The sequence below is a fragment of the Bos javanicus genome, chromosome 15 (genome assembly GCF_032452875.1).
Source record: "Bos javanicus breed banteng chromosome 15, ARS-OSU_banteng_1.0, whole genome shotgun sequence".
Lineage (NCBI taxonomy): Eukaryota > Metazoa > Chordata > Mammalia > Artiodactyla > Bovidae > Bos > Bos javanicus.
Genome location: NC_083882.1, coordinates 66,463,151 through 66,478,979, shown reverse-complemented (window position 1 = coordinate 66,478,979; position 15,829 = coordinate 66,463,151). Strand labels below are relative to the sequence as shown.

The 15,829-nt window shown below is 43.3% G+C and overlaps 1 protein-coding gene across 4 annotated transcripts in view; it reads right to left on the bottom strand.

Annotated features, from left to right (window-relative positions):
* Window positions 1–15,829, bottom strand: part of TRIM44 (tripartite motif containing 44) — a 113,784-nt gene that overhangs the window by 28,635 nt on the left and 69,320 nt on the right. For 3 of the 4 annotated variants that reach the window (XM_061381141.1, XM_061381140.1, XM_061381142.1), the window contains one exon: window positions 3,916–3,982. The exons of the other annotated variant lie outside the window; for it this stretch is intronic. In XM_061381141.1, the coding sequence (XP_061237125.1) occupies window positions 3,916–3,982 (67 nt within the window). The remainder of the gene's footprint in view (window positions 1–3,915; window positions 3,983–15,829) is intronic. 4 annotated transcript variants of the gene reach the window in all.

Here is a 15,829-nt window from a genome sequence, read left to right as displayed (position 1 = left end):
ATTCAGCTCAGAGCTAGATTCATTTGTGTTTTAACTAAACCCCCAAACAGTATATTTGGTTCTACAGAACTTCCTGTAAAATAGACTTTTCAGTGTAGGACAAGTTCAAGTAGCTTTGTGGCATGAAGGGAAGAGCAATAACTTCTTTGAGTACTGCACTGGTCTTAACTGGGTTTATATTTGTAGGTAGATTTGGGGAAACCAGTTCTCTCAAGTTTGTCTTTCAGGTATTGACAGAAGAGTCAGGTGACTAATTGTATAAAAATTAAGGCTCCAGAGACTCAGAGGGAAAAGTACACCCTATGAAACAGAAAAGGATAGATATTGAAATTCCACAGCCTCATTTTTTGATAGATTTTCAGCAATAAAAATCTAGAGAGATTTCAGATTACTTAGAGACTAGAAAGAAATTTTGCCCCCCAAGCCAAATTTTAGAGTCATGCTTGCCCCTTTTTTATTAAAGGCAAAACCAAACATTTCCAGACCCCTCCCAATATTTGCATTTTGCATATGTGTATACAAACACGCACGCCCAAACCCATTACCCATTCTAAATTCAGTTTGCAACCTCTATTTCTTCTTTAATTTTCCTTGCAATCACTGAGTGGCCAATTTTTATTAACAGGCAAGTCCCGAATATCTAAAAGATTTCGCTGAAATAGGTGCGGTATAAAAACATAGGATTTTATAGAAATGTAGGATACTCGTACATTCTGTAAACCACCACATCACCTCCTTTAAAATTCCTAGAACCTTTGAATGGGGATTCACAATATTGGGCCTGACAGGTTATCTTCCAGGTACCCTTTAACTGCTGAGATCCCAAGCCTTGGAAAGGATATGTTTGGTATCAGTTCAGTTCAGTTCAGTCACTCAGTTGTGTCCGACTCTTTGCAACCCCGTGAATCGCAGCACGCCAGGCCTCTCTGTTCATCACCAACTCCCGGAGTTCACTCAGACTCACGTCCATCGAGTCAGTGATGCCATCCAGCCATCTCATCCTCTGTCGTCCCTTTCTCCTCCTGCCCCCACTCCCTCTCAGCATCAGAGTCTTTTCCCATGAGTCAACTCTTCGCATGAGGTGGCCAAAGTACTGGAGTTTCACCTTTAGCATCATTCAGATATACCTAAAAACATCATCCTAAGAACCCCCTGCAGACAGCAGGCTAAATGTCTAGCACTTCTTGGTCCACAAATTGTTTCAAATATAGGGGAGGCCTGCCCCAGCCTCTCTCCATAAAGGCAACGTTCTACTACTATTGGGCATTTCAGACTCTGTGACTATTATCATCCCTCTATTTCATAGACAGACTCTCACCATAAAGATCAGGTCACATAATTAATTCCAAACTGAGCACATTCTGGTCCTTGGTGGGCCTGTCTCACTATTTACCCTCAATGTCAAAAGTCTGTGATGGTGTGTGCTGACTGATGAGATTGGCTGGTACCAAGCACATCAACCTTGCTGGCTATACACACAAGGTCAAGAAGATCTTGGGGGTACCCCCAAACTTGGACCCCTCAATCAGTGAGGCTCTCTCTCTGCCTTTCTAACAATGTCTGACTATAATTTATGCTCCCTGGGTAGGCCCTTCTATCCCTTAGGAAACCTGCCTGCATAGGTTTGCTGATGTTCACAGCACATTACTTCCAATGTGCCCTTCCAGGAAAGATCCAGACTCCTACTTCAGGTACACAATTCATTCTGACCCAAACATCCTATCTGCTGCATGAATGGAAAAACATATGCACACACACAGGGCAGCCCTCATTTGCTCTGGAGTAATGGGAGCCTGGGCAATATTTTAAGTATTCATTTCCCAACATAAATTAGAACAGAGCATTGAAAACACCAGTGACATCTGCACGGATCCAGAATGTATTCATTATGGTTGGTGCTATTACAATGAAAGGAAATGCATTCATAACGGCAGGACATTTGACATAATGTGTTGCTGGATTCCATGTCCATAAAGCAATAATGAAGAAACAGGAGTGGGTCAAATAAATTAGGAGTAAGAGGGGCTTGGGATGAGGTGGCTTCAAGGGCTCTGGGCAATGTCAGTGAGCTGGCACATTCACTGGGTTCATAGGGAGAAAGTTATGAGAGTTTCAAGGTAGCAGAGGCAAGAAGGGCATCAGGCTGACACTCTGTAGAACTGAGGTCTGAATCCTGGCTCTGTTGTATGCTAGCTTTGTGATCCTGGGCAAGTCACGTCAATATGCCCTTCGTTATGTCCATACCTGGACTACTCATTTCTAACAAGAGGAGACAGACCTCAAGGACTGCATGAGGAGGAAAGGAGAGACCATATGTTAAGTGCTCAGCTAGAGTCTGGTGTGTAATAAGCATATGTCAACATTAGCTCTCCATTTTCTTTTTTGTTATCACTAAATAAATGTTCAACTCTGTGATTTCAGGCACCATCTAGCTCTCCAAATCTCAGTTTCTTCTGCAAAGTGGAGCTAATAACACTGGCTCTTCCTACTGTGTGAGCTTATTACAAAGAGCAAGTGAAATGGAAAGTTTGGCAAGATACTATTGATTGGCTGAATTTAGTCATTCTCAACTCGCTCTCCCTGATGCTTTCTACTCTGGGGTGAGGAAGGGTTAAATATCTGCATACCAAGCCTGTACTGCAGTGGGGGATGGGGACACAGAGCCCAGTTCAAGCCTCTGACATAGAAGGATAAGTTGGGGGGGAGGGGCTGTTTGCTGGAAAAAAGCGTTCACTTTTCTGATTAATGCAGACATGGCCTTTCTTCATGCTTGAACATGGATATGACACCCAGAGCTGCTGCCCTTTTTCAATCTTAAGGCAATGAGCATGAAGGAAAAGCCCAGGGAGTTTCAGAGGAACATGGCAGAACGGTCATCATTAGCCACTGAACCAAAGCCAGCACTCACCTCCCTCCAGACTTATTATGTGAAACAAATAAACCTCTGTTTGCTTAAGCTACTGATACCAGAGTTTTCTCTTACTCAAAGCTGAACACAATTCTGATACAATGCATTAAGTACTCTGGAGAATTAAAAGCCCTATATATAAGTGCATGATCCTTCCTCTGCCAAGAACTTCATTCCCTTGGACCCATCTGGCTAATTTATCTATGTCCTTTAAACTTAGGTTTAGTAATGTCTCCTCTAGGAAGCTCTCCAAGGCCTTATGGCTTGCCTTTCTCCTGCCCTCTGGGCTTCTCAAAGCACTCCATAGCACCCGGACCAGCACACGTTCCGCTGCTTTGTAATGAGCCATCTCCTCGTCTCTTTGCTCCACCAGATGCTTTAAATGTCTCAACAACAAGGATCCCTATTTTACCCACTTAAAAAATTTCGTAGCATTTGTCATTAATACTTGGCACACAGAAATAACTCATTAAGGATTTACTGAAATACTGAACAAACCAACGAAAGAATGACCTGAAAGGACATGAGAAGTAAATGACAGCCTGTGTAGTCTCACTGTCCATCCAGATTTTTGAGATACTGCAAATAGCTTTCTAATTCCTGTTATTACTTTTGGGGTATCTGGGTTGGGACAGCCTATGTTAGGTCTAGGCAGTGATTTATTGCTTTAAGTCACTCCACTTGATCCTAGTTTGAGTTCATGACAGTCCCCTATTCCTATCTCCTAAACTATTTTTTGCTGTGTATTGACTGAGTCCATACTTACCTACAAAAAGAATTTTATTTCCTTCCTTGTGGTAACCAGGCTATCCTGGTTATCTTGTGATAACCAAAGGTATCCTGGGAATAATGCTATATAGCACCAAAATAAATGTTCACCACCACGCCACCCCCCACCCCCCCACCCCACCCCCGCCCCCTGCCGCCCAGCAGCTCGCTTCCTAGGTATCTGAGTTCTCCCTGTGTGTGACTGGGTTTCTGGGAACACCTGTCTGACTCTGCCATACCTGGGTCCTTGCCATCCTCGAACATACAACGTGAGGTCCTCAGGCTCAGTCTGCGGTATGTGGTTCTCTAGAAGGAAATACATGTAAACTCACATGTCCTCTCTTTGTGGATAAAGCCAGCTTGTCTCCATGACTTGTAGAGATCACAGCCTTCTTGAAGCCACATTACTAACCCATTGCAGAATACCAAGAAAAAGAGTAATGCCGAATAATGTAATATTATGATTCAGATTATAAATCAGAAACGTGTTCCATTATGAGGCATGTTATATTTTCAAAAAGTCTAAAAGGTGAAGTGGCCTGCTGTGACGGTCACCAGCGGCCAGCCTCGAGTCTGAACTCCCGATCCCTTTGCCTCTAATGCTCACATGCCCATTTTTGCTTGGCTGGCCCCTTTGTTCAGTCAGGTTTCAGCTCAAAAGTGACCTCCTTAGCCCCTCTTTGAACACCTTATCTTTAGCAGCTTCGTCTCCCCAACCCCCTTCTATCAAGTCACCCTTTTTCATTTCCTTTCTAACACTGCTATCTGAAATTATTTTCTTCATTTAATGGTTTACTAGTTTTTTTTTGTCTATCTCTTCTCACCAGAATTATATTCCAACAGGGAAGGGATCGCACCTGTCTTGTTCATCATGTATCTTTAGTCATAAGAGCTGTGCCTGGCATAATAGAGGTGTTTAATAAACATGCGTTGAAAATGAGTAAGGAGAGAGTGGGCGTGTATTTACCCAGGAAATCCACTTTGGTGCCCTTTACTTGAGTTTCCCTTTGGGAGTGAGGATGAGGATGGGGTTGAGGGCCAAGAGGACCTCCCTCCTTAGGAGGGAGAGGTCGGCTGTGGGACGCTCCGTGGAGGTATGGAAAGAGCCAGAGTTCTGGTTCTGCTACTGCCCTAATTGGAACATGTCCCTTGATCTCGCTGAGCTTCAGTTTTGTCATCTGGATGGTAAACCGTTTCAGTGGATCAGTGTAACAATTAAATGAGACAGCAGTGGCACGCAGTGAGTAAGTCTGTTCCCCTCTGCCTGGCCTTTGAGGCTGAAAAAGGAGGAAGCAGTCCAGGAGCCCTGGGAAAATTGGGAAAGTCGGCTAATGCATTCCCCCTTCTAGCAGTCACCTTAGCAACCGCAACAATCCTTCAAGGAGATAATGTCACCTTGCTGCATCACGGAGGCCAGCCCACGGGCCAGCTGTGAAGTCCTGAGGATGTTCTGAAAACACTGAGCATGAGTCTACTTCACAAGTTTATTAGAAATGCATTCCTCTCTTCTCAGCCTTACATCAACCTGCGTTAAACAGAGGCCGATGTTATTCCACAGAGGTAAGCTTATCCATCTGCTTAAAGAGCTATGGGTGCTGACTCTGCCACAGCATGTGCTTACTGTAGTCTCATCAAAATCAGACATTCAAAGACATGAAAAATTTGTGGTCTCCAGGCCTGCTAGACACACTTCTGGTGACCTCTTCTTTGATAGATATTTACTGGTTTAAACACATTTAAATCCTTACACTCAATTTTTTCTACCTGTTCATTTGTTAATTCAACAAGCATTAACTTAGTGCCAATTGCATGTTTAACCCTAAGAGTTACCATATTCTCACAGTTATTAAATGGTAAGCACTATGCCTAACCTTTATGAGCATCAGATCATTCGATCTTCATTTCACCCCACAGGCATTAAAATTATACCCATTTTACGGACAAGAGAGTTGAAATCCAGGAGTTTACGTAAATTGCTTACATGGACAATTAATAGTGACAAGAACTTTAACCTAGGTCTTTCTGACACCAACACCAACCCCATTCTGTTTCACAATACTCTAGCAAGTAGGTCTTGAAAAGGCACTTGGTACTTCTCAGGGTCCTAGCTACTTTCATGAATTAAAAAGAAACAATGCTAGACTACTTGACCTTTCTCAGGAACTCTGTCTTACTCTTCTTTGCATTCCCAACCCCTTAAACAATAATGAGAATGTGACTACTGTTCTCAAAGATACAGTACAGCCAAATAGACAAGTGTGCATGAAACACCTTAAGAAGCAGCCCAAGACACAAACTCTATAGGGTACAAAATGTGTGTGTGACTACCACTAGGGGATGGGTTTAACTTTATAACTAAGCAACAAAATAAGGAGACTGGATGAGCCTGGGCATCAGAGATTCCAGTGCTTATAGGGGCCCCATCAATTCAGTTCAGTCGCTCAGTCATGTCCGACTCTCTGCGACCGCATGAATCGCAGCACGCCAGGCCTCCCTGTCCACCACCAACTCCCGGAGTTCACTCAGACTCACGTCCATCGAGTCGGTGATGCCATCCAGCCATTTCATCCTCTGTCGTCCCCTTCTCCTCCTGCCCCCAATTGCTCCCAGCATCAGAGTCTTTCCCAATGAGTCAACTCCCCATAGGTAACATGAATGAATGAGGCAAACAAACTGGGCCAGGTGGAGTCTGGTAAACTGCAAAGTACATACCCCTTCTAAGGAGCCAGCTGGTCAATGTCATGGGTAAATACAGACTTAGTACTGCTAAAAATTCTGGATTTTCAAAAGAAGCTGGAAAAAAACCTGCTTTTTGATGTGAAATCTTTCAACTTTTAAATGCTGGTCAGTTGGAAAAAATACTTTATGAGGAAAACAGAACGCCTTTGGGCTAGATTTGGCTGGCTGATGACCCATGAGTTTGCAGTTTGGGGATTAGGCTGCATTTCATAATCTTTTCACCATCAAGGGCCCCCATGTACCTTCCAAAGGCTTCAGAATTTGAAACTCTTTGTCTAACATACAACATTTTTGAATATTTAATTAGTTTTCTTGTGTGAATAACTGACAAATTAGGTCACCATGGGGTGAAAAAAGTTAACATAATTCTGCTCTGTTGCAGTTAAATGTAAGATTTCTCACTACAATTTTTGAAATACTGAAAATAGTTCATAGACTTTTATTTCTATCTTCATAGATCCTTTTGGGGTCTGAAGAGCCCAGGTAGAAATTAAACATGTAGACTCTTAAGATCTGGAGGCAGTAAGGCATAGTGGGGAAAATGTGGGAACTAGAGTCAAACAGAACTGGGCTGAATCCTAGCTCTTCAACTTACTAGCTGAGTGAACTTCAATAAATAATTCAGCATCTTTTACTTATTTGCAAAAGGGAATAATTTGTGATCCTTGTTTTTCTCTTACCATCATCTAATTAAAAGAAGCACCCAGATAACAGCCCACTTAATACCATTACGATGATTAAAATAGTTCCAGCTCACAAATGAGCAAAGCAGAAGGCTCCCTGTCGTGAACAGGAGTCACGATGACGTGCACGCTGATGGAGGAGCAGTGCACCTGTGAGCTTCCATTATCCCTTTCATCCGAGGAACTCCAAGTGTGCGACAACAGCCCAGAGAGGTGGAAAAGCAGAAACCTGGTGTGTTTACAAGTCCTGCCGAAAACCACGCATGCCCTGCCTTAGATGAGCAGATGCCAGAGGGTCTAATCCCTCAGTAACTCGTGCTGAATATCAACCAAAAAAACTATCTTTGTTGCCACCACAAACATAATCGATTAATAACTGAACTCATCAGTATAGTGTTTTACTATTCACAAAATCATTCAACACGCATTTGTTTCTCACAAGTGTCTAGAGTGGCTGGGGAGGTTCAAGTCAGCCTCATTTTGTGAATCAGAAAACAGATTCTAAGAGGTTGGAACTACTTTATGGCCACTAAATTAGCAAGAAATGGAAGTAACTCCATGTGACTTAAAATTCATGGTTTTTCTCATACACCCTGACCTTTAAGAGGCAACAGCAAATGAGAAACAGGGGTGCTGTTAGGAGTCACATGTTGGTTGAGTGTGCATCTTCTGTCTATCTGTGAAATGCTAAGTGTATAAGAAATGAAATTGTTCTGCAATAGATACTAGGTACAGGCACTTAAGGGCACTCTGCTGTCTAACTATAAAAAAACTGTTAAGAAAAATTAAATTGTCATCTTTGATTACACACCAGTTTGCTTCTCTAGGGGCGCATAGCAGAATATTGTTCAATTTTTGCTTACCTTTTTCAATTCACCCTTCTGTCCTGTCCCTACCTGGGGGAAGAAAAGCCCTACAAGCCACATGACTCCTCACCCCCCACCCTCACCCGCCTTCTACAGTAACTGACGAGACAGGCAGGACCACCTAACTCAAGGGTAGCTAATTAATAGACATGAACTGGCTAGACTTTCTCTCAAGACTGTGGTGAAGCAATGTTGAATTCCGCATCAGAAAGCTGCTATATAGCAGGGACCAGAGTGCTGCCAGGACAAGCTGAGATTATAGGGAAAGAGGAGAGACAAAGCAGACAGAAAGTCTGCTCTGTGGGGTGGAGGGTGAAGCAGGAAGGAAGAAGAAAGAGAGAAAGAAAGAGCAGAGACTGCGAGAGCAACTTTTGGTCTTAACCGTTTTCCATGCTTACGCCCACCAGGTACAGAAACACTTCCTTTGATTGGGTCCTGTGAGAAATGTACCATATCTTTTCCATATCCCACTGTGTTATCTGAACTAGTTGGGGTAGATTTCTGTTCCTCACCATCAAAGAGTCTCTGGTTAATACAATGAGAAACAGGAGCCATAGTTATAACAGAGAACAATTTTAAAAAATTGGAAACAGTTAAAAAGAAATTAAATCTCTTTCTTTTAGATAGCAGAGAAAGAGAAGAAGAGAATGAACTATTGAAACTTCAAAACTCTAAATCATGGCTCCTCAAAATATGCCAAGTTTATTTCCATATGCCTATGCTCTTTCTAAAACCAGAAGGATAAATGTTGGCAAAGCTCTCTTCTTATGAAATAGAGCACAGTGCTGACAAAGGACTTAAATAGTGATATAGTACATACTTTCCCCTCGTGCGCCACAGTTCAAAATTCCTTGTCACTACCAGCACGTGAACGCACAATTACGATGCCCGTTCTCTAGTCTCTGTCAATCAACCTACTATTGAATAGCTCAGTTCAGGCCACTGGTTCAAATGGGTCAACACCTGGGAAATCTTCCCTGATTCCCCAGGAAGAATTAGCCACCTTTTATTCCGCTTCCCACAGCACTTAGCACATCTCGCTATGTGGGTTCTTGTACCAGCGTATTATAATTCTTTGCCCATGAGCTTCATTTCTCAGTCGAACTACACGTGCTTTAAGAGTAGTGCCCGTGGCTCATTCTCTAACCCTGTTGCGCCTCACACAGTGTCTGACATACACACTGATGGAGTAATTCAAGGCTCATTAGCTTTGCCTCCTGGGAGACTTCCTAGAAACAATAATTAAGATTTTAAAAATTTTGTAAAGAATCAAGTGGGGTTACAACTATGCACGCAAATTGCGTTTAACCATTTCAACTTAATTGGCCTGTAATTTTAGTTTTTAAAAAGGTACCAAAATCATGTCAGAATTTAAACACCTGCTTGTTAAAAAGTTGTATTTCAAAACACTGGCTGTAGTGGAAGATAGGAAGGAGGTTAAAAACCTCAAACAATTAAGTACAACTCTCATCTTTGGGAACTTAGACTGCACCATTAATTTAATACTGACATTTCAAAGTAGTCATTTAACTAAAATGACCATATGAAAAGAGCACTGAATCCAGCATTTTGGGTGAAGTGGCTAAAAATATCAGGATATAAGAGGGAACCCAGTTTCCTGGAAACAAAGTTTATAGGGCAGGCAGACACTGGTTGATGGCAAGTCAGCTTTGATGCAATTCTTACGATGCACAGTAAGCCAGCACCCTCTTTCACAGCTGCATTTTCCTATGTGCAAAGCTGAGGGAGGGGACAAGAAGCCGCTACCAAGTGTGAGGTGATGCTGAAAGGGTTCTGCTGAAGACCACGCTGTCACGTGTTCACGGTATTCTCCACTTTCAAACAAGGAGAGCAGAGGCTTCAGGAGCTAAACTGTGATCAAGGTATTACTTTTGTTAGTGGAGACCCAATTAATATAGTGGGTCTCTATTATATTTTCAAACAAGGAGAGCAGAGACTTCAGGAGCTAAACTATAATCAAGGTATTAGTTTTGTTAGTGGAGACCCAATTAATACAGTGCCGAGATTTCTAAAGCTACAGTAGGTGCCTCCTGCCACCTCTCCCACTAAATTAGTGAAAGTGAAAGTCGCTCAGTCATGTCCAACTCTTTGCAACCCCATGGACTATACAGTCCATGGAATTCTCTAGGCCAGAATACTGGAGTGGGTAGCCTATCCCTTCTCCAGGGGATCTTCCCAATTCAGGGATCGAACCCAGGTCTCCCACTTTACAGGCAGATTCTTTACCAACTGAGCTACCAGGGAAGACACCCCCCACCCCCCCCCCCCCCGCCCCACTAAATTATTAAAGACATCTGAATTCCAGGGAAGGAGTGACTTAATTTACTTAATTAGTCATTGATGTGGAAGTTGGAACAAAGACCTATCTGCATCCAGAAGAGACAATTTCCTCCTAGTCTGCTTATTTCAATGGAGAGCAAAGAGCAAGGAAGGTCCATCCTGCCTGAACCCAGTGATTCAAGAAAGCAAAAGAGAAGAGAGAAAGACATGGCCATGCTGTCTTCTCAGGGCAGTGATTGTTAACACATTAACCCTGTGCAACTGAGAGGAGAGGTCAAATAACTGCCAGACTCTCACCAATCAGACAAGTTACTCCTCTTCCCAAGGGAGAGAGTGAGTACAGGATAAGAGAGGCTGAAGCATGCCCTTGAGAAGGAGAAGAGTGGCAGAAATGTCTGATTCTGTGGCTGTGTGGTATGTGACAGGCTGGGGCAGGGGGGATAAGGATCCTCTCAAACAGACTCCCAGGCTGACCCTGTGAAGGTGCTATCATAACATGAAATATGCTGAAGGACAGAAAGAAGCCAGGATACCAAAAGATGCTGGAGCAACACTGTCCATAAGGCTACATTAGTCCCATGGCCTCAAGGTGCTATGTGTTTCCAAGGACCCCGCTTTGGAGATGAAAAAGAAATTCTATATCCTTTTTGGATTCAAAATGAAGCCAAGAAGAAAGAGGGCTCTAAGCAAAATCAAAGAGGAAAGGCACACAACCCAGTGGGCTGAGACAGATGCAAACTGGAGTCACTATAACACCTTCTAAGCCAACCTTCCTTCCCATGAGCACCACTCCCAGTGGTCTGTGATCTCCTAAGACAGAGACTTCAGAGTCTTAGAGCCAGAAAGGGACAGAGCTAGAGGGAACCTCAGGGGCCACATCAAACTCAGGCCTTTCATTTTATAAATGTTGAACTCAAAGCCCAGAATGGTTCAATGACCTGCCTGAGTTTACATAACTGGGTAGCGGCAGAGCAAACCTTGGAAGCCAGTGCTCCCGACTGAGCTCCGTCTTCCTCCTTTATTCTCAAATGCGGCCACTCACTAAGTTCTCGCCAGTCCCCATCCCATGTTTCCCCCACCTATTCGTTTCTCTGCATGGCCACTCTTCTAATCCAAGCCTAGAACTTCAAGCTCTTTCATCTGAATCACCGCAAAAACATTCTCATCTTGCAAGCCTTCCTGACTCTTCTCTCCCTCTGTCGCTTGACTCAAAAGTGAGCCCCTGCTTTCCTGGGGTGAGCTGCACCATTTTGCCACCGCTCTTTCCCCTTTGCCAGCCAGCCTGTCCTACACGGGGTCTGCTCTTTAGCCTTGGTCTTGGAATGAAGGAGAAGTGGGCAGAGAGCTAAAGTTGATCCACAGGGGACATGCAGTATGTCAGAGAAGTAAAGGCTTGTTGTTGCCACTGAGACTTCAGGGGCCTTTTCCATATCCCATGCACTCAGAACAGTGCCTAGCTCAGATTTGGCACTCAAAAGATTTTTTTTTTTAACTGAATGATCTCACTGATCCTCTCATTAATCTTAACTTTAGATACTGTTATCATCTCTATTTGGCAGATGAGAAAACCAAGGCCTAAGGAATGAAATAGTGGGGCTAAGGTTATATAGCTAGTAGTGATGAGGTTGGAATTCTGACCAGAACCTCTGACCCCAAAGCCTGTATTCTTTACCCAGTGCATCACATTGATTCTTTGAGCTCTTAAAGTGATAGAGTATAAAACACGCACTCAGTTTTTAATGAATGTTTTATCTTAAAGCTGTCTGATTATTTCATATATTACATTATTCCTCCGTATCCACAGGGGAATTGATTCCAGGATCTCCCTCAGATACCAAAGTCCACGATGTGCAAGTCCCTTATTTATATATAATAGTGGAGTACACACATATATCCTCCTCTGCCATTTCCGCTTAGTTGCAGGCAGAGTCCGTCCTAAAGATGTCTTTACTGACTGATGCTGGTTGATTCAGGACAAGAGTTCACTCTTTACTTCCAGTTCTCATGGAGTCAGAAGGCTGACTTGAGTACTCCTCACCTTGACTCAAGAGCTCCACAGGCAAAGACTGAATTTTAAACAACTTTCAGGCTGATGGAGATGTAACTTGTAAAGAAGTAGATCACTTCTCCTTTTTCCCAGATGTCAGCCCTGTCACTCAAAGGCAGGTAGGAAGGGAAACGCCTTCTAGAAAGATTGTTTTAAGAGAAGAAAGAGGAAACAGTCAGGCTTCAGCTGGAAAAGCAAGAGTCAGCACAAAACCCCCCTATTTAGGGAACTATCTCACAATGATACATGTGAGTTCACACCCTGCTTTTCCAGACAGCAGCCTGTGCTACTGCTGGCTCAGACAGCCACTGTTCTCCAACTTCACCATCACAAGGCACACAAGTCCGCAGCTCAAAGGGCAGCCACGGACATGAAGGCACCTCTGCAGTCCATCACTCGCCAAGGACAGGCAAAGAGCACCACCCGAGTCTCTCCACGGTCCTGACAGCACAGTTCACTCCATGCAAAGCTCTCACTGCTGCATCCCTACCCTTCTCAGAAGGCTCACACAGAGCGGACGGGGCACACGTGCAGCTTTAAATGAAAAGAGCCAAGAAACTAGCCTTGAATACTTAGATTAGAAGCCTTCTTTAGCGCAGATGCACCCAGCTGAACTTTTAAAAAAATATTTATTTACTAAATCATCTATTTATCTATCTATCTATCTTGCTGTAAGCCTACGCTGAGGATTTGCAAAGGCAGAAGAAAGAGCTGGTTAAGAATACAGACTCCACAGCCAGATGGCTTTGGTTCAAACCCTGGCTCTGAATCATTCACTGGCTATCTGACCTTGGGCAAACTATGTACTCTTTCTGTGCTTAATTGTCCTCATCTGGAAAATGGGGCCAGGAGCAGCCTCTACCCCTGTGGGGCTATCAAAAGGATTAAATGAAATCATGACACGTAACACTCTTAGAACAGCGCCTGGCCCGTGGTAAGGCCTTATATCAGTGTTTGCTATTATGGCCATGATCATTATCATCTAAGGAATAGCCAAGGGTTCACGAGTCCAAGTCAGTCATTTTCCAAGCCTGGAACGTGACTAAGTATTGCTCGTGTATACAGTTAGCGAATAGTGTAACAGACCTGCTATGGCTCCTACTGAGATGAAGAAAAACCAAGTTCAGCTGCCACTGTTCAGAAACTCACAGGCTGTTGGAGGATAACAAAAGCAGATTTGCAAATCACGGCTGAAGGTAAATGACCTGCACGAGGTGACAGACTGACAGTATAAGCCAGTGCATCTAAGGTTTTCCTATTCCAAACCAGAGTTCTCTCCACAACTTCGAAAACAGGTTTTGCATAGCTATTTATTCAGATTAATTGTGTGCCTATCACTTTCCAGACACTGAGAGAACAGTGGTGAAAAAGACAAAGCTTTTGCCCTCATGACATTTACTTCCAGTGGGGGGAAAAATAAGTTACATATATATAATCCATTTTAACATAGTGACAAGGATAGCAGAAAGCCAAAGCAGGGAAGGAAGGTCCGAAGAGACAACATTTCATCAGAGGCTTAGAGAACGAGAGGGAATGAGCCGTGTGAAGATCTGAGGAGGAACACCCAGGCAGAAGGGAACCCAAGCATGAAGGCCCTGAAGTGAAGGACCGTCCCCTCCGTCTGAAGGACAGTGAGAGAGCTGTGTGGCTGCAGTGAGCACGGGGGGGAACAGCAGGCGTGAGGATGGTAGAACCCCTCCTGTGTGACTTTATAGGTCCTCTTCCTCCAGGGGATTCTGAAGCAAACTCCAGACATGATATATTTCATCTTGGGGCATTCTAAATAATTAGATGACCTCCTTTGTATCCTAAGAGAACATTTCAGCATCTATGTGCAGAATGGATTGGGCGGGAGCGGGTGGGGGTGGTTACAGTGAGGGGAAAGATGAGTAAGAGTAGCCATAAGGGAATGCCAGTAGAATGCCTGCAGAGAAATTATGTGGCCTGGACCAGTATGGAGAGTGGGTGGCGGAGAGAAGTTCTTGGATGTGATGTATAGATGAGGGTAAATCTGACAAAATTTACTGATTACTTGGATGTGGAATGTGAAGAAAAGAGAGATATTGAGTATTACTCTTAGGTTACTGGCTTGAGACATGATGATGCCATTTACTGAGAAGGAGAAGTCAAGGGTAGAACACACTGCAGAGGGAGGAGAAAAGCAAGAGCGATGTTTTGAACAAAAGCAGCTGTGAGGGCAAAGGCACAGGACAGAGAACAAGAAGACCTCACTGCAAGTTCTGACTCCAGGCACCTCTAGTTCTAGCTGGGCGACCCTGAGCAGATCACTTACTGTCACTGAACTTTCTCATTTGTGTAACATGGGGGTAAGCAAAACTACATCTCAGGTTTGTTTGAATAAGGAAATAAGATGTCTATGTTGTTGTTTAGTCACCAAGTCGAGTCCAACTCTTTTGTGACCCTGTGGACTGTAGCCCACCAGGCTCCTTGTCTATGGAGTTTTCTGGGGCAAGAGTACTGGAGTGGGTTGCCATTTCCTTCTGCAGGGGATCTTCCCAAGCCAGGAAGCAAACCCACATCTCCTGTTCAGCAGGCGGATTATTTACCACTGAGCCACCTGTGTATATCATGTAAATTGTAAAGGTGCTGAATCAAAGGTAACCTACCTGTTTCTTTTGTTACTTCTGATAAATGTCTGTTTAAATAATTCAGATATGAACCTCAGGTTATGTCTTAAATAGTATTATGAAAAGGCTTATCCTTATGTCATTTTGCTTGTTTCATGCTTATACTTCGAAGGGCATGGAGCTTCATTGACATTTCTTATTTGCATTTATTATATACTATTATTCACATATGTTGTCTCAATCATTAATACAGACAGAATGGGTGCTCTATGGCCCCTAAACGACTGATGACAAAATGAAGGACAGAGAAGTTCTATCAAAGACCTGACATCCTAGTCTCACGGCCTTCCTCTCTTTAAGTCAGGATACTGCAATCCTGGTATATAATCCACTTGGCATTAGGGCCGGGTCATACTGGGGCAATTTCTGACACACAGAATACTGAGCACCTCCATGATCACTGGTTAAAAAAAAAAAAAAAAAAACACCAAACAGGACAACTCCTTAGACCTAGCATGTAACAGCTTGAAAGATACTTCTATACATATAAATTTTCTTGGTTCCCTCAACTTGTGATTAAGCCTGGCACTATCATATGACAAAGGGATACACTCACTTTATACACTGACCTAAAACTGGAACAATGCCACTTTTCCGTATTGCACTGTATTTAGTAACGTTCCGTGTCACTGTCTCAGTCATTCGCTCAACCAGTATCTGAGAGTCTGCTCTGTACTACATAATATGCTGGGTGCTTGGGATATGTAGGAATTACAACTTTTTTATTGTTAAGAGTGAAATGAATTATGTTATTAAGACCCGAAGAACAAAAAACTGATTTATGATAGATAAGTTATTTTTGAAAGGAATCACGGACATCCAAGTCTCATTTTCATGTCAATTAAAAAAATTCCCAGTGGCCCGCTTCA